This window comes from Toxoplasma gondii, chromosome IV (assembly GCF_000006565.2).
Source record: "Toxoplasma gondii ME49 chromosome IV, whole genome shotgun sequence".
NCBI lineage: Eukaryota > Apicomplexa > Conoidasida > Eucoccidiorida > Sarcocystidae > Toxoplasma > Toxoplasma gondii.
The window spans coordinates 2,027,950-2,048,404 of NC_031471.1; the positions used below are offsets into that span (position 1 = coordinate 2,027,950).

The 20,455-nt window shown below is 52.2% G+C and overlaps 4 protein-coding genes across 4 annotated transcripts; 1 reads left to right on the forward strand and 3 right to left on the reverse strand.

Moving 5' to 3' along the window:
* Positions 1-989: 989 nt before the first annotated feature.
* On the reverse strand, positions 990-7,616 carry TGME49_210820 (hypothetical protein). Its single transcript, XM_002371196.2, has 3 exons — positions 4,168-7,616; positions 3,504-3,777; positions 990-3,084 (listed from the first exon to the last, which is right to left on the reverse strand). The coding sequence occupies exons 1-3, from the start codon at positions 5,455-5,457 to the stop codon at positions 1,460-1,462; spliced, it is 3,189 nt and encodes a 1,062-aa protein (XP_002371237.2). The 5' UTR covers positions 5,458-7,616; the 3' UTR covers positions 990-1,459.
* A 931-nt stretch (positions 7,617-8,547) lies between these two features.
* On the reverse strand, positions 8,548-10,079 carry TGME49_210815 (hypothetical protein; the record flags this gene model as incomplete). The annotated part of the gene is made up of 3 exons (XM_018779521.1): positions 8,548-8,815; positions 9,668-9,782; positions 9,977-10,079. The coding sequence occupies 3 exons, from the start codon at positions 10,077-10,079 to the stop codon at positions 8,548-8,550; spliced, it is 486 nt and encodes a 161-aa protein (XP_018637962.1).
* Positions 9,975-13,653, forward strand: TGME49_210810 (hypothetical protein). Its single transcript, XM_002371195.2, has 5 exons — positions 9,975-10,571; positions 10,961-11,004; positions 11,425-11,505; positions 11,855-11,910; positions 12,342-13,653. The coding sequence occupies exons 1-5, from the start codon at positions 10,492-10,494 to the stop codon at positions 12,402-12,404; spliced, it is 324 nt and encodes a 107-aa protein (XP_002371236.1). The 5' UTR covers positions 9,975-10,491; the 3' UTR covers positions 12,405-13,653.
* TGME49_210800 (activator of hsp90 ATPase, putative) lies at positions 13,029-19,881 on the reverse strand. Its single transcript, XM_002371194.2, has 7 exons — positions 19,632-19,881; positions 18,509-18,960; positions 17,313-17,482; positions 16,461-16,519; positions 15,577-15,700; positions 14,608-14,713; positions 13,029-14,240 (listed from the first exon to the last, which is right to left on the reverse strand). The coding sequence occupies exons 1-7, from the start codon at positions 19,676-19,678 to the stop codon at positions 14,053-14,055; spliced, it is 1,146 nt and encodes a 381-aa protein (XP_002371235.1). The 5' UTR covers positions 19,679-19,881; the 3' UTR covers positions 13,029-14,052.
* Between the last annotated feature and the right edge of the window lie 574 nt (positions 19,882-20,455).

Consider the following 20,455-nt stretch of genomic DNA (forward strand, 5'->3'; position numbering starts at 1 on the left):
CAGAGAAACTGCCTTTCTTGCTCCAGGTAACGGGGACGAAGAAAACGAAACCACCGAAGATTCAGACGAAAGCGACAAGGAAAATAGAAGAAAAAGACCGGTGTCACTCGAAGGTGTAGACATGCTGCAGAAGCCCAATGAGCGAGTCGAAGAAGAGAAGCAACGCGAGAAGAGGAGTAAGACGGCGAGAAAAGACGAGAAAAACTTATCAAAACGAGACGTAATGCCGGGGAAGAAAGAGAAGAAGGGAAAGAGGAGAATAAAAGGCAGCACGCGTATTCATAATTTATTATACAGTCGAGAGGAAGAAACGGCCTTCACACCGGATCTTTCAACATTTCGTCTCTCTCTGATGTCAATCGCTCAATCGTGCCTGTGATGTTCTATCACTTTATCTCGCTTCTCTCTCCTCGTTTTTCTTTCATCTCGCTCTCCTCTCACCTCTCGCTCTTTCAGCGTGACTCCTGTCTCTATTGTATATCGTCTGTCACTCTTGCATCTCCCCGCTGTCTCCAGTATATCTTTCTTCTTTCTTTGTCGTTCTTCTTCTGGCTCGATCTCTACTAGCATTCCATTTGGTATCTCTTTCTGCTCTCGTTCTCCTCTATTCTCTCTCCACTCTGTCTTGCTTCTCTTTTCTCTCTCGTCGTCTTTCTTCTCCCGGGTGTCCCTCCTGCTCTCTCTCCTCCTAGAGTTCTTCCATCTCACTTCACCGTCACCGGTCATCCAGTCCATCTCACTTCACCGTCACCGGTCTTCCAGAAGATACCAGCCTCGCTTGTTCTCTTTCCCTTTCTCTGACGCACGACGCGCTGTCGAAGGACGTGTATGCGGTCGGGCACGATGAACGAAGCAGAGGAACTATCTACTGAGAGTCGTCAATTCGTAGACAGGATTCTCGTTCCGCTTCTTCTGCAGAGGATATTCTGGGAGTCGGACTCCCGTGTCAGAATGAAATCATAGGAGGTACACCGGAGGCTCGAAGCGGTCCGCCTTTTGTGTGTATGTACAGAGTCAGAGTCATTCAACGAAGAAGGTGTTTCACGGACAAGCGTGTACACTCAGTGAAAAAAGTCCTTCATCACAGAAACAAATTCTACCGCGAAACCCTGTCTGAGGCGAAAAAGAAAATTCCACCCTGTTCCTTTTCTCGTCTTCAGCTTCTTGCCCCTCTGTTGTCTCTCTACTGTCTCTCTCTTTCTCTCTCGACCTTCTCGCTCTCCTACCTCTCTGTTGCTTCTCCTCTCCCTCCTTCTCTCTCTCTCCATCCTTCTCTCTCTCTCCCTCCTTCTCTCCCTTCTCTCCCTTCTCTCTCCCGTTTCTTCTTCGGCAGTCGACCTCTTCTCTTTCTCCCCCTGTCTCCTCCCTCCTTTCGACTCGTCTGCTTTTCGCTCAAAGGGTCCTTCGTCGCTAATCTCCTCTCCTCGGGTGCATCTGCAGTCTCTGTGTCGCCTCCCCGCTAGCCGAGCTTGGGGACTCTTTGGAGCCCAATGCTTCTCGTGTCAGCGCCTGCGCTTGGAGCCGCGACCGCGGTCGCTTCGGGCACGCGGCTGGGGCCCAGTGTCTCCGCGACCGCGCTGGCGAGGCCCTCGCCGAGGGGACTGTGTGGAGGCGTGTGGGCGGCCTTGTGGGGCGAGAGGGGATGCTCGCCAGCTAGTGAAGCCCAGAGGACAGAGAGTGCGACTCCGACCGCAATGCCGCAGCTCTCAGCCACGCACATCAGATAGGCCGCTGTCTCCTTCTGTGGGGTCGAGCGCGGGACCTGCGTCGCGTAGAAGGCCCCCAGGACCGAGAGCCAGCCGTGCAGGGTCGCAAACAAGACCATGAGGAGAAACAGGGAAGCGTCCGCCGTGACGCCCTCGTTCGCAGAAAAAAAGTGAGAAAAGGCCCGCGTCGCCGCTGCCGTTTCCGACGTTGACGGCGCCAGAAACGCACTCGAAGGACCCGCAGAAGACGAGAGAGAAGACAGCGACGCGGACTCTGGCGGAATGATGATGGCATGCGCGGCAGGCGAAGAGGGGATGTCAGCTTCGGAGACAGTTGGGGGCGAGGCGAGAGGCGCGGGGGTCCACACCGGGCGCCCCAGAGATCCGTCGAGGAAGAAGAAGAGCGGGATCATAAGAAGTCGCAGAAGCACAAGAGGCAAGAGCCAGGCGAAGCTCGCGCGACACCCCCAGAAGACGCAGAAACGCCCCAAGACGTTCCCCGCTTGGAAACATGCGACGAGAATCATCTGAAAGAGCACAAAGTCGACCGAACTCGAAGGCAGCATGTGTTCGGTCGTCACCGGGTATACCAAGTAGGTCGAGAGAAACAGGAGAAAGCAGGTCACGAGATTCGCGCGAATCGCCCAAAAGACATCTCTGCGTCGCCACGACGCGCTCAAAAGAGCCTTCTGAGAAGCCGCAAGTTCCTTTCGACAGGCCTCGTGTGTTGTCAGGTCGTCTCCGACGAACGCAGGCGCACGCGCGAAACTCAAAAGCGGGTCGGCTTCTCCGACGCGTTTTTCTGGAGCCGCTGCAAGCGCCCGCGTTCCCCGACCTAGAATGTACGGAGTCTCCTCCCCCAGCATCGCCGCCTTCTCCACCTCCGCTGCGACTTCTCCCACCGTCAGTTCCTTCTCCTCTTGCCCCTTCCACATTTCGTCTGGACTCGGCTCCACGTCGCGTCTCTCCCTCGCTCTCGCCTCATGTGGAGTCGCGGTGTCTCCGCCTTTGGCCGGGTGTTCGTCTGCGCTGCGGACTCTTGGCTCTGGTTCGCCCGAGGTCTCTCTCTGACCGCCGAACCAAGAGAGAGAACGCGAGAGGCGCGCGATGCCACTGGAGGCCTTGGCCCAGCTGAACGACCTGGACAGTCCCCCCTCCCTCTGCTTCTGGCGGACACTGGCTTCTTGTCGGAGAAGCGCAGCAGAGGCCGAGGGGTGTCTCGCCCCTAGGCACAGAGCTCCTGCTGCGAGGAGCGACCAGATCGCGGAGAAGCCGAAGAGACACAAGGTCCCGATTCGCTGTCCCTCCTTCGACGCCGGCAGCAAGAAGTACAAAGGAAACGCCAGCAGAGCGGTCAACGGACCTGCGAGGCCTCCGCCTGCAAAGGGAGAGAGAACCATCGAGGCGGCGTGAGGAGAAGAAGCAGGAACAGTCGAGCGAGAGGAAGCAGTCGTAAGGTAGGAATCGAGACGACTGGAGAAGATACGAGCCAGCAGAAGCGCAAGGAGTCAAACAATCTGAGTGGAGGAACAAAGTGCCATTCACACAAGGAACGAAACAACCCACGATGGCATGGATCTCGCGTTCTCTCCTTCACGTTTCGGTCTAGCAATCACCCTTCTCATGTGTTCTGCCCTCTTCTTTTTCTCCTCTCCATCGAAGCCATCGTTGACCTTCCTTCCCCTTGTCGCGCGTCTTGCGACCTGTCTCCCTCTCTCCCTGGGGATCCCGTTTGTCGCCTCTGGGGAGCCCGTTTGTCGCCTCTTGGGCTCCCTTCTTGGTTTCCGCCTCTCTCACCTATGGACCAGTCGACAGCTAACTCGTGGTGGATGACGGCGTGGAGTACGTACACGCTGGCATGCAGGAGGGATCCCTGAACTCCAATGATTCCACTGAGGACGCAGCAAAAGTGAAAGGCAGGATTTTCCGGAACCCAGGCGGCAACCAAGGCGAGAGCGATGGTCGTCACGCTGGAGAAAATCAAGGTACTGACGGTTCTTTGAATCAGCTGAAGGCGCGGGCCCAGCCAGAGCAACAGAAGTTGTCCCAAAAAGAAGCAAGCCGTTCGGACCTGAGAGAAAAGAAATGTCAGACGGAACGCACACAGTTGTGCCCTCGAAGAACCGCCAATCCCTCAACCGGAGGCCAGGAGCGCGAACTTCCGGCCGCTCGGTCTCATCCGTCTTTCTTGGACACCCCTCTGTGAAGTGGAACGCGAGAGGTGCAGCGGCGGAGCAGACTCGCGGCTCTGCGCAGGATGTCTTCTCCATCTGTTTTCGGGGGAAGTGATCCACACGGTTCTTCGAAACGGGAGAGGAAAGACACGACGGAAGGGGAAGGCCTGCACTGGCGCTGTCCCGTCGGTTTCGCTCGACATGCTCGAGTTGGCGAGGAAACCTCTGCCGCCTTGTGTGAGCACTCTACTGCAGCTCTGCCTTCTTGAATGTTGTGCGTTTCTCACCTGCGTAGCGGCCTCCGTCCAGGGGAAAGTGGGGAAGTACGCGACGTCGAATGTCGCCATTTCCATGACGAGGCAGTTCCACGGGAGAAAGACGCCAACACCGAGGAAGAACATCGCCCACGAGATGCTGGAGAAGAATCGCTGCTCCTTGAAGAAGACAGAAGAAGTGATGAAGGTCTCCTCTCGAGACCCGTCCTCGTCTTCTCTGCTCGTGACCAGCGGCGTCGCTTCCTCGCCAGCAGAAGGCTCCTCGAACGTCGAACTCGAAAGAAGCAAGGCCTCCGGCTGCGACGGCAGACACGCAGGAGCCGTCCGCGTCGACCGACTCCCTGTCTGGTCTCCGGAAGAGGAGGACGAAGAAGATGGAGAAGACGAATGAGCCTGACAAGATGAGGATGCATTCGACGAAGGAGAAGGCGGGAAGTCTTGCAGAGCATACTCGGCCGAGTGGGGAGAAGATGAGGAACCGGAAATGTGGAGCGGGAGCGCAGAGCGAGACGAAGGCGAGTGGTCGACCGTGAAGACTGCGAGGACGAGACTGTTCGCCGGAGAAGATTCCTTCTCTTCAAGAGTCGGCGGAGACGCGGCTTTGAAGGCCGAGACAATGGGTTTCGCACTCGAGAGAGGAAAGCAGGAGAGAGGCGGAGAAGCGAATCGCGGCAGCAACACAGTCCCCTTTTTCCGTGCGTTTTCAAGCTTCAAAGACGTCTGTGTGCATTCCAAGTGCTGCGCGACCGGGGACCACGGAAAGCTCTGCATCTCGCGGTTCTTTGGAGCCCAGAGCTCGGGCACCGGCGCAGCCTCCTCGCTTTCGCGTTCTTCCTCGCTCTCCACAAAGCGCTGAATCTCTGCAGAGACGTCGCTCTTCTCCCGAGAGTTCGCCGCCCCCGCGCGAGAGGTCGCCGTCGCCTGCCCAGCAGCCTCGCAGGCAGACTCAGGGTGACTCGCCAGACTCGAGAAGGGCGGGGGACGTCCAGTCGAGAAAAACCGTCTGCTTTGACTGCACATGTCCACGCGCTCGCAGGTGTTTAGACCCCGGAGCTGCCGCGGCGCAGACGCAGGCGAGCAAACAGCAGGCGCTACGGGGGAGAAGGCAGACGAGGAGGAGCAGGAAGAGGGGAACAGGCGAGCAGGCGCAAAGGAGGGATGCGACGACCGAGGAGGGCACGCGACAGAAGACAAAGGAACTTCAGCATGTCCCGACGCAGAGACAGGAGACATGCTCCTCCGTGTTCGACCGAAGTCGAACGGAGGCGCCGCCTGGCTTAGCAGAGGCCATGCGGTTGCCATCGTGAAAAGGAAAGAAGCAAGTGCTGGAGCCGGAGTGGCTGAAGGTCTTCGGAGAACGAAAAAACAACGCGGAAGACGAGGTTGTCAAGAAAAGGGAGAAAATCCAGGGGAGTTTTGTCGTGAAATCCAGCTTTTGCGAGAAACGCGACTTTGCGTGTCTCCAGTGTCGAAGAGGAGGGTGATCTCCACGAGTTCAGAGGGAGAAACAGGAGACAGAGGAACGAGAAAACAGAAATGTGTATCTTAACTGGAGTTGGTAGGAGGCGGGAAGTCGGAGGTGCAGTCGAACAGGAGACAGAAATCGAGAGGGAAACGGGCCAATGACGAGACAGAATCTTGAAGAAGAAGAGGTGATCTCGCTCAAAAATCAAGCGAAAGAAAACCTTCTGAATATTACCAAAATGAGGTCAACGGCAACGACCCTAAAAAAAGGCAAGCGGCGTTTCCTCCTTTCACCCTTTCCCCCTCTCTTCGTTGCTGCTGTACAAAAACCTCAAACTGCGTGACCTTCGACTTTTTGCGCATGAGATGAAGTTGCGGGGAGCTCGAAATCTTGTAACTGCCGTTTTCCTCTATCGGCGCAGCCGGGAACGGAAGTTCGCGAACTCCAGGAGAGTTGTGAGTCCTTTCGCTCTGCTTCCTCCCGACTGTTTACCGGGCAGAAGAGGTTTCATACAGCGCAGACGAAAAGTGCAAAACGCGAAAACGCATCTCCATACGCCGAAGGCATATTGTGTCCGCAGCTCTAGCGTCGCAGGTGAGGCGCTGGTTAGGCCTCACCATGGGTGAGCACGCAGCTGAAAGAGGAGACGTGAGGAGCGTTTCACCAGTGAGATGCTTTTCCATGAGACTGGAAAATCCAAAGGTTTTGTCGGGGGAAAAAGACACTCCATTTTCTGCAGAATCGCCTCCAAACAGCTCGGCTCCTCGCTGCGGACTCTGCGTGTCTAGGTCCTGGCGGGGCGGGTCGAGAAGCCGGCAGAGAGGGCGGAAAACTTGCAAAAAGAGAAGAAACCCATAGAATGACACGCCAAAGTCAAGACGGATTCAATTAAGAAAGAGAGACTCTCGAAAAAATGGGCTGACAGAGATGCCCCCACTTCTTGTCTTCAACTTTCTTGTCTTGTGAAGCTAGATCGTTGGCATTTGCTTAGCCGCATGTCTGCGGCGCCGGGCCACGGAAGTTTTCAACTTGAAAGCGGGGGAAATCTAAAGCGAAGAGCGAAGCAAAAGCAATCTTGTTTCTCCACTGAGGTGGAGAAGAAAAGGCTTGCAACTCCCGTCTGTCCGCAGCTGTTTCCTGAAGAAAGTGCAGCCTCTAGCTCACTCGGAGAGGGTGCTGGGACGGCCGGAGGTGCGTCGCATGGGGAGGAGAGCTGTGCAGTTGTGTTTCCTGAAGAGGAATCCTGACTCATACGGGGTCCAGGGATCAGACTCGCGTTGCATTGCACCCCCTTAGTCCCTGATGAGCGAGTTTCACGCTTATTATTCATGGATACACGTCTGGATCATACTCGACTCTTCTGTCGTTGAATCGCTACGTGTAGGGCTGGAGAGCTACCCCGTTTCGAGACTAGAGAGGATACAGGGTGCAAATGGAGCATCAGTTCTTTACGTGGTGGAGAGTTAAGTGAAATTGAGTTCGTTTGAAGGATGGGGTCTCATTCAAAGGGGATTTCGAAACTGGGAGATTTCCGGTGTTTTTCCCGACGAAAAACGACAAAGAGCACCAGGGTTACAAGCTAGCGAGCTTCTAGGGCTGACTCAACACGGTAACACTCGAGTTCCTCCTCGAAGAGACAGTCCCGATCGAAAGTGTGCTTCTACTCAGTTGTTGCTTTTTGCCATGGACATAACTACTATCCTGAATATCTGCGTCGACTGTTGCCGTGCCAGCGTGGTCCGTTTGTTTCTTAAAAAAAGCCGACAGGGCAAAGTGGAAGTCGCCAAACTGCGGTTCCTCCGGCGTGTGACGAGGTAATTTTCTGATGGTGTGTTCACGAAAAAACATCGGGGAGCTGCTTGGATGCTTTCGCTGCGATATGCGTTTCTGAGCGCTGTAAAGAATGGCCAGAATGATTGGTTTGCTACGTCTAAGTCCAGCCGGAATGTTCATAGCGTCGAACACCTCGACTCGCGGATCACGTACACAAAAAGGCATCACACATTGCACGGTGTGTGTCTCATCGATTCTTAAGTAAAAGATCCGTCTGCAACAGATTCCTATGAAGAGCAGATTTCACGATGAGACCTGCTTGTCGGAAGCTCTTCATTCTGGGGAGTATTTTTTACTACGAGTTGAACTGCGGCTCTACATCCTCAAGGTCTTTGTTTTCCGGACCAAAGTTCCACTGTATTAGCATGGTCATGTAGTCCAGAATTCGAGGATTCTCCTGATTACGCCAAGAGAAAAGCGGGCAGCGATGGCTTACGGAAAAATAATAGTTTTAACAGGAGTGCTTCTCTTGAGGAGAGAACTAACCTCCACTCAGTACATCACGAGTGGATATCGGTTGCTATCGAGTATCACACCTATTCCATAATTACTAATGAGTTAAACGGTACAGAGTTGAACTATGTAGATGCCACCGAGGTAATGTTATCACCTGCTGACAACCGCAGTCAAGTCCCACCCAAGGACACTTGTCTTTGTTTACTCGACCTTTCATTTGCGAAACTTTGTACGGATTCGAGTTTCTAGTCCAGCAGCCTATAGAACAACGCTGCGTCACAACACCGTAGTGATGCTGTGCACCCTGGTATGTTTTGCGTGCTATACTCTTTTCCTTCCGGTGACTCCATTAGCACAGGCCACTGATGGGGAGGATTTGGACTTACACTTCTGATGCTGACGATCTCACCCAACAGTAGCAGAGAGGGAAAGACGGGAATGGCAATATGCGCCACTGGTAAATCACCACTCTCAGTTACCGCGCGTTTCGTGAAGTTCTTTTCCAAAGTCTTCGCATCCCTGCTGCCTCTCCCACTTTAGGCTTAGATTTCTCTCCCGTCTCCTGTCCCACATCCGGTGGAATAAAAGTAGGTCAGGAACTCTTAGCTTTCTTCTGTATCGCGGGGAAAGAACTTGTTTCAATTCATGCTCAAGGACACCACACAACGAATCTTAATACTTTCACGCGAATGCCTGCTCAGGACTGAAAGAGGGGATTCCGTACAGTCAAGAGCAGAGTTGAAGCTCTGAAATGCAACATGAAGCAGAAAAATGCAAGTTTTCTCGGCGATGCGCCTGCCGGCGGCGTCGCCGAAACGCGTGCTTGGTCTGAGAAATTCAACAGCAATCGTTGGAGTATCGTAACTAGAGCCAACCGGGTGATGTCGATACTGGCGACTCTGGTTCCTGTTGACAGCAGCATCACCAGAAGAATTCGGTCGGATTTTCGTCAAGGATGCACCTCTACACTGTCGCTTGAAGCATTTTTCCAGGCGTTGCACTTCACTTTAGCTGCAGGACGTTTAAGCTTTGCACTGGATACGCTTTAGTGTTAACTTGTTACAGACCATGGCAGCGGACATAACCTGACATGCAACTCTGATCATTGACATCCATAGAACTTTCACCACCTATGTTAGCGAAGCTAATCTGACGTGTGACTCTGTCCATGGGAGTCAAAAGAGCTTTCATTGTATTCGTGGATTTGTGTTCAGAGCCTACATTTCCAACTTCGCGACTGTTTCCTTAGATTCGTGTAGAGTGCTGAAAACAGGTGAAGTCTTCCGTTCTTACTGCCACAGACGGTGCCTGGCGTTTTCAGTATTTCTGCCTCACTTCCCTCTAGCACGATTCCCTTCAGCAAATCATGATTCCAGAAGCACTGTTTCCTCATGTAGTGTTCTGAACTTTCAACTCGACCCTGCTCGGGGAAGAATCTGTGCAATCTTTTTCGGGATCCTTTGCCACCAGGAAAACCATGGTGCCAATTTTCGACGCTCTTTGACTCCACCTTCTACCTCCACAGCTCCTAGCTTCTTCTACGCCAACCCGCCTTCCCCACACAGCCATGAAAGGTGCGTGTATATCTGTGTTGCTTGCTCGAAATTCACATATATGAGTGTATGTGCATGCCTAGTGGAAGAAACACAAATGGGGACAAAGAAGCAGTGTTGATACATTGTCGACGGTGACTATGGCTGCCTGTTGAGACATTCCTATCTGTGTCAGGTGAAACGGCAATCGCTTGAAAGAAATTACCGTTGGGTAGCCGCGACTTCCCCGTTGTTTTCTGTGGCATCAATGCTTCGCGTAATCTTTTTCGCGGAGTGGCGCTTCGTGTAGGAACCAGTTGGTAGTTCGTCGTACAGCCCACCTGACGACGTTTGGACGCGAAACAGTTCTATTTGATCGGTGAATAAACTCAGGAATAACGTTGCCTGTCTGGTTGCTGGTTTCGTCGATTCCGCCACCGGTTTCAGTGGAAGGCGGGCATCTTCCAGTTAGGTCGCCACTCGCGTGCATGCGGTGTCACCGGTCACGCGCGCTGCAGCCGGGACTCGCTGTTACTCAAAAAACCGTGGGTTTGTATTGTTGGAGAAGACACGTTGAAAGTCTGCAGGAAAGCATCCTCAGAAAAGAACGGAGTCTTTCGCGTAGACAGGATCAACATATTTGAGTTTAGGCCGGTCTTATGCTCGTTCTGACGTTCTCAACCGGACGGACGAACTAGCATTCTCTGTTTCAAGGGTACATCGGACTGGGTCTTGCGTCCTGTCGGCTGCACAGAAACGAGGCAGAAAACGACTTGTTTCTCTGCCTGGAGATACCCTCGGCTTTTATTCATTCGTGGATCGAAGAATCTTAACTAGACGCAAGTTTTTGATCAATCTTCAGGCGAAATAGTGTCAAGTCATCGTCAAACCTAAGCGCAGCGCCTCTTCAAGGAAGGAACCTCCAGTGTGGCCGCGAGGAGTGGATGACTCTCGTTGCTCTAAGAGAGCTGGAATTTCGAGGAGCGAAACACGAGTTGTGTGGTACAAGCGATCTAAACGTGCAGAAAGAGTCCATAACCACGCGAAAAAATGGTGAAGCTTCGGTGGAAAAGTGCCTCGTGCACAGACCGGGCACTCCAGCTCATGGACGTGACCCTCCAGCGCCTTGAGTACGTTTCGAGAGTCGATCTCACAAACTGCAGCGACGGGTCCGATTTCTTAAAGTTCCTGTATTCCAGTTCGTATACCTATATGCTTGAACTCTGCTGAGGAATCTATTCGGCTGCCAAGAAAGTGCATGTTTGATATGGTGATGTTGAGCTTGCTGGCGGGTGGAAATGTGCTAGTTTTACATGCGAATAAATTCAACTTTCCTGGATCGGGAATGCTTTCGAGCCTCCTGCTGTGAGTCTTAGTTCCTATGTGCCTCGTTTTTTCTGCCTAGAAGCGTGGTGTAGCCGTCAGTTCCAACGCTGCATATTTTCTTGTCCCCCAGGTGGGGTGTGGAGCACATGTTTGCTTTTCCAGTTCTTGCGTGGGAACTTGTCCTTTTTATCAGAGAGGAGGAAGAGAATGCTGACAAGAAGGGTGACAACGGAACAGGTACGTCGCTTCTTCGCTGTGTTGGGTCCAAATGCACGCCAATTCGTACTTTTTATGTAAAGAAACCAGCGTTAAGTGTGTAGTAAGACGCACTCTGCTTGTCAATAGCAAAACCGAAACGCTGTAGTTCGCGTGCGCCTCAGTCGGTTGATTTGAGGAAAGACTTGCAATTTCGTGAATACTCAAGTATTGTTCACGGCATGGTCGATAAACCGAGAACAGGCACTTCTCTCCGTTTCTTCTTACGTTCGAAGTTGTAGAGATTCTTGGACTTCACCGGCAGTCCTCTCTGACGAGCCCACCGTTGTTCCTCTGGCACCGTAAAAACTGGAAATGTGTGCCATGTCTGTCGGTCTTCACGACATTTCACGCAAAAGGATGGACATTTCCCTCGTTTCCCTGTTACGTCTATTTGCTCAGACCGTCAAAGACATATTCCGACTGCGATAAACGACCTTTTATATCCGAGTTGCATCGCTGTCGCTGTGACTCCAAATGTTGGTAGGTCTTGCGCTGTCGCTGTTCCACGACCTGATCACAGGCTGCTGTTCCAGATATCAAGAAATGTGCGGACCATTTAACTACACAGATGTGTGCCAAGACAGTCCCAGCTTATTCGACTTTCTTTGTTATAGTGGTACGCAGTGTATATATAAACCGTATAAAGTTTACTCTTGCCGCATTAACTTCAAATGTAGGGAGATCCAGTGCAGACTGAAGGCACTTGGGAAACTGCGAGATGAATGAAAATTCCAGTTGTACTGTTTTGAATTCGTGGGAAGCGTAAGTGGTCGATCGGTGGCACCGGCTCTTATCGATTGGTGTGTCTCCCATGTCTTCTATCCTGCAGGCGAGGGGGCTTGCTTCCGTGGTATGCAGTGCGCTCAATACTCGGTTTTAGGAAAGGTAGGTGGAGGAGAAAGATTCAGATTTCTCAGTTTCGACGGCCTGCTGCCTCCTCGACCCATGGTTTGTCCTACTTCTGCGGGCATTTTCGGTCTGCTGGTGTCTGTCTTCTGCCCTTCACGGTTCCCTCTTCATCCTCGACTTGCTGTCGTGTCACTTGCACCTCGCTTTGTCACTTCCCCTTACCGGTCTCCAAACGACGCTGCGCACTGCTATGGGACTACTTCGAAGGCGTTTCGGTGCCGCTTGGTTGTGTGTCTCATCATGCAAAGAACTCCCGAAATTCGGGACTCTCTGTCTGCCAGAAACCAAAGGCTGTTACTCTAAGCAGGCTCCGTGCACTCGCTGTAGAAGCGTCACAAGCGAGTGGTGACTTTTCTGAATGGTGAACTCGAAATTGGTTTTTCTTCATGTGTGCTGATGTCTATCAGGTGTACAACATAGCGGTAATCATGAAGCCTGAGGAAGTTCTGCGCAGCAATGGACAAGAATAAATATCTGCGGAAAAAGGCAAAGGCGTTCATGAGCAAGGGGTACCTGTCGTTGTCTCGGCAGTTATTGTACCCCTGATTTTGGTGCGTTGTCTGCGTGCAGAAATGACGTTGTTGTGTGGCAGGCTATCCCTTCACTTGTGCGTCTGCCCATTCATACTATGCAATTTCTGCGTTGTCGGAAGCGCAAGAAAGTGTCAGGTTGATTCGTGTACGATTTTGGTCGACGAGCGTGGCGAATACTTGCACCGCAGCTCAATCCCAGCGTTCCACAGCGCAGAGGGGATCAAGACCCATTGGAGCAGAAGTCCCCCGGGGCAAAAAACTAATCTTGTTTCGAGGAGGCACGTTTTGGCAGTGTGTTTTCATTTTTTCAGCTGTCTCGAAACAAAGCGCTAGAGAAGTGGCTTCCGGTCCCAAATGCCGGTGAAAGCTCATTTTGTGCTTTCCTTGGTGCGTCAACAAGTGTGGCGTCTCTGCTTTCACCGTTCCAGTGTTGACTGACTTGACGAGACGTACACCTGAAGAATTCAGTCCTTTTGAGAGAAACCTTCACAGGCCCGCACTTGGAAAAGGCAGCTTGCTGGAGCCTTTGCCCCCCCCCCCCCACCTATAAAGGGCGCAACTGATTCCTTGAAGATGCTCCTGACGCCACAGATCAGTAGCACGCGGATGACAGTCACAAAGTTCCGAAGTCTCTGATCGTCTGAAGCATAGCTAACGAAGAACCAGACTACAAAATCCGCGTTCTATGAAATATGTACGTTTCGAGTCATTGCTGAGTCTCGTTCAGTGTGTATCAAAAAAGATGTAAAACGTCTGTCCATACGAAACGCTCGTTTGTTGGAATAAAGACGAAAACTGCCCGTAAGATGCGACGTTTGACAACCTAGCATCCATGGATGTTGCCCCGGTGGCGAATTGAAATCTGCTTTTTGTTAAGTGTGAGTATTCGGACAGTGATGGCATGCGCACATTTGTCGACTGAGGAGCTGTACAGCCTTCATGGAAGACGACTCGGGAGTTCCCGTCATCTCTTGTTTTTTGTGCTCTGTACGCGACCACTCCGAGTTGAGTGTGTGGTTGGTTCCCGTTCACGTGCGCAAGCTTCTCCTTCTTTGAGCAGGCCATGTGTCGACGCAGCGTGCAGGTGAGATCTGAAGGCTGTCTGACAACTGTGGAGCGTTTGTTTGTCGACGCAGCGTGCAGGTGAGATCTGAAGGCTGTCTGACAACTGTGGAGCGTTTTTTCGAGTTAGAAAACTTCCAAGAGAGGCAGTGGCAAGACGAGCGGGGGAAAGCCCGTGAAAAGTCATTTCTATTCAAGCGAGTGGGGACATCCCCGGAAGAAGAACACGGGTGGAACATGGCAAAAAGGGCAACCAGCGCCGTTGCCCTCATCGGATTACTGAGTAGAAAGTGTCACAACAACAAGTGACCAGGATCCGGGAGTTTTCTTCAGTGCAGACGTGCGTGTTCTTTAGTGGAAACTGCAGTGGGAGTTTCAGCGTCGGCTGTTGTCATTCGTATCGCTCGTTTTAACAGCGCGTTACAGCGACTACCCAGTTTCCAGAATGTTGATCAGCACTATCGCACTGGTCGTCATCATCGCTGAGGCAGGATGTTTTAGAAGACTCTGTTCGGGGGGTGCTTCATCCCCGAGCGCGAAGATCGTCGACGAACTTTGAGAGCAAATCCTTTATTTTCTCCGGAAGCTCTGTCTTGGCTGCAGTGTCGATTCGCTGCTGCGGTGGAACTTTTCCATCACCTTGAATCGTCACTTCGTAGTCGTCCAGCGTTTCCGATGAGAAGTCACGGACGTCCAAGCGGCCTCGCGAGTCTGAGTGGCGCGGATGACACACAACCAATAAAAGTCACTGTACAGGCTGAGCCAAGTCCTGAACACCACAAGTTCCGACGCCTTTGACCGAACATCCGGTCCGACTGCTTCGCGTGTAAACTCTAGGATTTACAGCGCATGCCCCTGAAGGCCAAGGACACCCGCAAGCGAGCTTACCGTCACTCGCTTTAGCGTGGCGAAGACGTTTCATGGACATTCACATTTCCAGCTATTTGCAAGGACACAGATGACCGTGTGAACCTTCAGTAAACGACAGCCATACAGTTACATGCACACACACACCGGTCAGATCGCGTGTCTCACGAGCAACTGGTCACAATACATCACAGGAAAGCAGCATTCTCACCTGCAAGAAAGACACCTGCCTCGTCGCGAGCTGTCGCGGTCCAGTCTGCGCCAATAGTCAAATCGAAAATCACCAGTTTCTTTCCTTTTCGGATTGTGTTGGATGCCTGAGAAGCGAGCAAAAAAAATCACCGGGGTACAGAAATCATGAACAAACGTGAGAACGTGACTTCCGCCAGACATTGCTTTGTACTTTTTTTCGCTCACAAATGTGCTTAGTTAAGAGACTGACACCCACGGAGAGTAGTCGATGCCACGACGACGTGTAAAGTGTACATTATAGTTAAATGCCATTGCAAATAAATATATATACATATATCCTGCCATTTAACTATGACTGTTTTACGTAGTATGTAAACAACCACTATATCTAGATTACCGACTTTCGTTTCCTTGGCACTATACAAATATACTAGGGCCATGAGATTTTGGGGCATAGGCATTGTTAATCCGCTACGTCCCACAAAAGCTTTGTTCGCCTCGCAAGTACAAACTGTCGTTAAAGTTTACGCAGTTATTTCTGCCGAAGCAGATATGCACTTTATTTCCTCTCCACTACTCTGCGAACGAGAGACCGTCGTTCTCCAAAGAAACCACCGCTGACAGAGCCGTTCTCATCACTTTCGTCTGACATCTATTCGCCCCCGAAAAATTGAACGTGAATTTTGTCGCTATCCGTTTTGAAACGTGTAGCTGAACCTTTACGCGTAGAAAGAGAAGAAACTGCTTTTCGGTACGGGAGAGCTGTCTGCAGGTTTTCCAGTGTGCAGTCTCTCAAAAGGCTGCGTGTCAGGAAAGAGGTCGACTACGACCCCATCGCTGAAGCTCTTGTATACGTATTCGTACTGCAGACGGAGAGGGATGTCTTCAGGTCCTATTTGCAGAGTACATTCCGAGAAGACGCTCTCGTCCTTTGAAGAGTGAGTTCTGGAACCTCTGCCGGTGTTTCTGAAGCCGAAAAACGCCTCACCTCGCCGTCAACTTTGACATTGAAAAATTTCAGAGTGGTTGAGCCGTCAAGAAGAGAAAGTTCTGCGGAATTGAATCTCTCCTCCAAGGTCGACCGACACCAGCGCGTCATAGGCTTTTCCTCCCTACAAGCAGCAGAGACTCGGGTCGAGAACGCATGCACTGTTCGGCACACAAGCAGCTTTTGACTTCCGGAGGAAAGGGAAGAAGGCAAAGGGAACGCGTCTCAGCTCTTCTTCCTCACTCTTCAGCCATGCGCTCATTTTTCACGACTCAGCGAGAGAAAGGCACTGGAGAGGAGCTCGCCATCCTCCTCCCTAAACCAGCAGTCGAGCTCGTCGGAGGGAATCTCCAGCAGAAGTCACACCAACAGGCAGCGGATGGAGACTGCACATGCGCCTACTCTCCTCGGACCTTTGTACACGGACTGCCATCTAGCTCTGTTGAAGTTAAATACGCGTGGACAAAGATCTACGAGTGGAGCTCCATACGCAGATCTCTGGCGGCTTTCCTTGAAACAGAGACACGCTCGGTGCACAGTGCTCGAAAGGCACCATGAAGCGGCGTCTGCCTCCAAGCGACCAGCCCCGACTCTTTCTGCTGTTTGTACACCCGAGATACTCAAGTCCAAACTCTCAGGCTCCGAAACACAAGGCATGCCGCAGAACGCCAACTTGGGAAGTGACTTTGACAGGATTCAAAGTGATTAACAAAGGTATGTCTTTTACAGTTTGGGGGCGAGCACCTGACTGGAGACTCCTGCTTGCCCTCATCGATGACTCCCGGGGTAACGGAAGTCTGCTGTTCTGCCTCTGTCGAGGGAAGTCACTCCGAGAAATTCCAACAAGGAATTTCTTTTCTGCCTTCTCTTTTGACACGCCTTACCAATGGTACGAGTTAGCATTCCAAACGGAGCCTTGACCCTCGACCTGCGCCGGCTGCGACTGATAAAAAACTCGCAGAAAGAACGGGAACAAAAACGTTTTCGCTCCTCTTTTGAATCTTGCGTTTTTCAGGATTCGATTACGTTTTCAACCAACAATCGTAAACCATCGGTTTGCTTGCCTCGAAAGTTCGTTTCAAATGCAGACCTCTTCCTCAGGGATCTATTGCCGGTTCGCATCCAGATTTCCCCGAGAGACCGCAGTGTCCTCCTGCCTAAACGTAGGGGCTTCCGTCGAAGAGTATCTCATTGACGCAACACATTCACATCATTTCAACGTGCATTTGAGGTATTTCTACGCCAGCAAATCAAGATAGGGCGCTCGCGATTGAATTCGCAAATGTGCTTCCATCTTTGGGAATCACGACATCATTTTACGACTTTCAAGATCCATCTGTCTCCCTGCCGACTCCTTCAGAAGCCCCTCTACGAAACGCCCAACTCCTCGCTCTAGGCATTTGCCCTTCGCGTCTCTCTACAACTTGCAAAATCACAGCCGACTTGCTCCGTCGTTAATACAAATATATATACACAAATACATATATATATATATACATATGTATGTGTATATATATACATATGTATGTGTATATATTTGCATGCAAGTCTAGACAGATGCCCATGATGCAGGCAGATAAACAGAGAGATTTGGGACCGCGTGTCTTCGAACGTCGTCGCGAAGGGGTCTGTGTGCAAGCGAACTCCACACCCAACTCTGTTAGATTTTGAAACACAGAAGAAGTCCACTCGTTCGAAACGGACTCTTCACCGAAACCGTTGAGAGTGCTGCTCACCGGTGGCGCGGGCTGCGCCGCTGCTCTCTGCCTTGCGCGTTCCTTCATTTCGCTGTCCATTCGCTTCTGTTGCTCGGCGATGGCTTTCTTCTCCTCTCCCTTCTCTTTCTCCGCCACTTGCATGCGTTGCAGCTCTGCCTCGCGCTGGGCCTTGTCAGCTTGAAGCCTCTCTGCATTCGAAACCCAGAGAGTTCCAGCACGGTGAGTTAGGCGCCCCTCCAGCAAAAGTCTCTTCGCTTCCCCACACTTTCACTTGGTCTTCCTGGCTGTTTTCGCAGAAGCTTCGGACGTCAGACCTTGTCTCTAACTGCCTCCAGTGGCGCCCGGAACGCCGATGTTTCAACGAGTCAGGTGATAGGTCGGTTGCGGTCGAGTCCCCGCAGCCGATGGCCTACAGAAGCATGGGGAGTCCCTGTGTAAGACGGAAACATGAAACCAAGCTTCAGTTGCGGTCTGGATAAAGCCGCATGCACAGGATCCGAGTTTGGCTTCCCCGAAACCTTTTCGGTCCTCTTCGCAGCTGAGTGTGGAGAGACGTCACGCCGCGACAAAGGCGCGATGAAAACTTTGTCGCTCTAGTCACCCTTTGCGCTGGAGCTTTGGACTCCCCAACACCTGAAACGCACGACGTTGGTGCTCCAACTAAAAGCAATACCCTGGAAATACTTTTTTTCCCTCTAAAACGACCTCTCTGCTCTAGCCTGCTCCCCTGGCGGCCGCCCTGCGTCCCTCGCCTTGCATTCGTAGCCGAGGAAACTTCCTCCCAATGTGCGTTCAGAATACACGCGGTAAGAAGCATCTTTCTCACAGGGAAACTGCATTCTTGACAAGACATCCAGGACTGGCTTCGCCGAGAGTTAAAGAGAAAGCCACGATGACTGCGAGCCACAGTCACAGTTTTGGCAAGAGGACAGAAGAAACCGTTTTTTTCGACAGATCCGCGAGGTGGTGTCGAGACACCCGGACCTACGGACGACCAATCGCTCAGGTCCATTTCTCCGTCCAAGGCCTATTCGTGTACTTTTGGAAGTGACCATGAGAAGCGCTTTCAACTGTTCACATCAGTGAGGTTTGAGGCAGAGCGCCCACATGCTATCCCTGCGAATGACAACGAGAGGACTTTCTGCGGCGGATAGGCCGCTCCTCAGCGTCTGTGTTCTCCTCCCGACAAGAACGGAGTTCTGCACCCGGCTCACCCGAGTTCGATTCCGCTTCCTGCAAGTCTTTGATGAAGCGTTCCAGAGCTGCATGCACGGCGTTCATGCCGTTCCGCTTGACGATCGCCAGAGCCTGTTGTCTCTCCTCCGCAGTCATCGCCTCTGCGGCGGGGAGATCCACGTCGGTGAGTCGCGCAGACGTCGTGTAGTCGCGGTCTTCGACGGACTCGGAGGAAATATCTGTGACGGAGATTTCTCCGCGGCACTTTCGATTGCCGTCCTGCTTCAGCTGGGCCTCGAACTGCAGCTTCACAGCCATGTCAACTGCCAAAATCGTCTTCCCCTTCCTCACACTCACACTCGCTTCCCCCGACACCGCTGGCGTCGGCAGAGTCGTCACGGAGAAGCCGTCGACGTCTTCAACCAGCTTCAGGGATCCGAGGCGCGCCTGCAGATACTCGCGGCTCCACTTTGTGTAGCTTTTTTCTTCCCTGAAAAGAGAAAAGGACAAGGCAATTCCTTGTTCATCGGCGCGCTTTCAATCTATTTCAGTCTAAATGCATCTTGAAGGTTCTTTGGAGCTTCGCTGCAGTGGCCTCTTCTCTCCAAGAAATCACAGGGACCTCCGCAGATAATTGGACAAGCTGACAGCTAGGAGAGAAACAGGAATGCGTTCGCGGCGCATGCGCAAAGTGGACCTTGCAGTGTTGACAGCAGGTTTCTCCGAACTCGCGACTTGATGATCTTCCGCCACTAGGCCAGGGCGTCGTCAGCAACAGAGAAAGTTGCTCAGTGTACAGAACAGAGCACAGCAGCGAGGAAGCTCCGCCAGGCTTGAACCTCCCACTGGATGCTTTGCACTGCGCCTTCTTGACAACTTGTCACGAAGAACGCAACCGGAACCAGTGTCGAGGAGGTGCACAGAGGAACCGGAAACTGTCTCGGGAAAAAAAGAACAGATGAAGAAGGAGACACTGCTTTGTGCGAGGACGCGGGACAGCAGAGAAGCGGACACTGCGACAGTCGAGAAGAGGAGCAGTCCACATGAGAAGACCCAATGAACAAGAAATACCACCGGGCAGCTTCACTCAAATCCCTTCGTCAAAGCAGCGCTGTGCTCGCAGTGCATCTGCAGGTTAGAACTCGAGTCTGAAAAGCATACCAGTGCCAAGAATTGGCGTTCCACACCGAGCCGGCAGCCGCTGACATTTTGCCTTGAGGAACTCGAGAACAAAACGCGCTCCTCCGGGTGCTCTGGACGGGCAACAGGCGACTGTGCGCAAGAAGCTCCGGATAAGACTGGCGAAAAATCTGCTGGGGGATTTCAGTCCAAAGGAATGCGTCGCTTTAGGTGTGAAAAGGAATGTACGACAGAGGCGAAGGGCGCTGTGACGCAGGAATGAAGATTTTGTGAACCCCCGGTTAGTTCTTAGTGCAGAAGACGGCGAGTCACTGCATGCGCATGCACATCTTTGTGAACTCGCTACGGCGACACACGAAACCACGCTTTTTCACATGAAACACGGACAATGATAGAAAAACATGTTTCTAAGAAACAAGATGCACACACCTGCAACTCTGCAAGTTCTCATTTCTGTGACGACCAGCGGCAAATTCGGCTGTCGTGCCTGGGTGATGAGCTGTGCAACAACTGCGCATCTCAAGTCAACAGGGCACCCACTGTATATGCTTCTTCCCCTTCCTGTTAAAATATTTTTTCACTGCTTGGTTTCCAAAAGGACCCAGTCTCGATGCAGGGCATGCTGCCAAGGATCCTAGGAATCCTCAGTGAGAGTGAATGGTCACTCCTAGTTAAGGAGGGGGGGAGGCGATCACTGAACATGATTGAGATTGGCCAGGTGTCAGAAATGAATAGGGACTTTCAAATGTGAGGCTTTTTTTCGATTCGCCCTTAATCAGTGAGGACCGCAGTACAAAGTCAAGCGAGGAGTTCCGGTGTTTAGCCATATCCCCAGGTTTCAAAGC

Coding starts and splice junctions, on each gene's coding strand:
- TGME49_210820 (XM_002371196.2), bottom strand. CDS start 5,457: ATGGCAACCGCATGGCCTCTGCTAAGCCAGGCGGCGCCTCCGTTCGAC. Junction 3,778..4,167: donor GGACGGAGGCCGCTACGCAG/GTGAGAAACGCA, acceptor CTTTTCTCTCAG/GTCCGAACGGCTTGCTTCTT. Junction 3,085..3,503: donor AGCTGTCGACTGGTCCATAG/GTGAGAGAGGCG, acceptor CTCCCTTTGCAG/GCGGAGGCCTCGCAGGTCCG.
- TGME49_210810 (XM_002371195.2), top strand. CDS start 10,492: ATGGTGAAGCTTCGGTGGAAAAGTGCCTCGTGCACAGACCGGGCACTC. Junction 11,005..11,424: donor GAAGGGTGACAACGGAACAG/GTACGTCGCTTC, acceptor CTATTTGCTCAG/ACCGTCAAAGACATATTCCG. Junction 11,506..11,854: donor CGCTGTGACTCCAAATGTTG/GTAGGTCTTGCG, acceptor TCTATCCTGCAG/GCGAGGGGGCTTGCTTCCGT.
- TGME49_210800 (XM_002371194.2), bottom strand. CDS start 19,678: ATGTCAGCGGCTGCCGGCTCGGTGTGGAACGCCAATTCTTGGCACTG. Junction 17,483..18,508: donor GGAAGCGGAATCGAACTCGG/GTGAGCCGGGTG, acceptor TTTCGAATGCAG/AGAGGCTTCAAGCTGACAAG. Junction 14,241..14,607: donor GGCAGGTGTCTTTCTTGCAG/GTGAGAATGCTG, acceptor CGCGCCACTCAG/ACTCGCGAGGCCGCTTGGAC.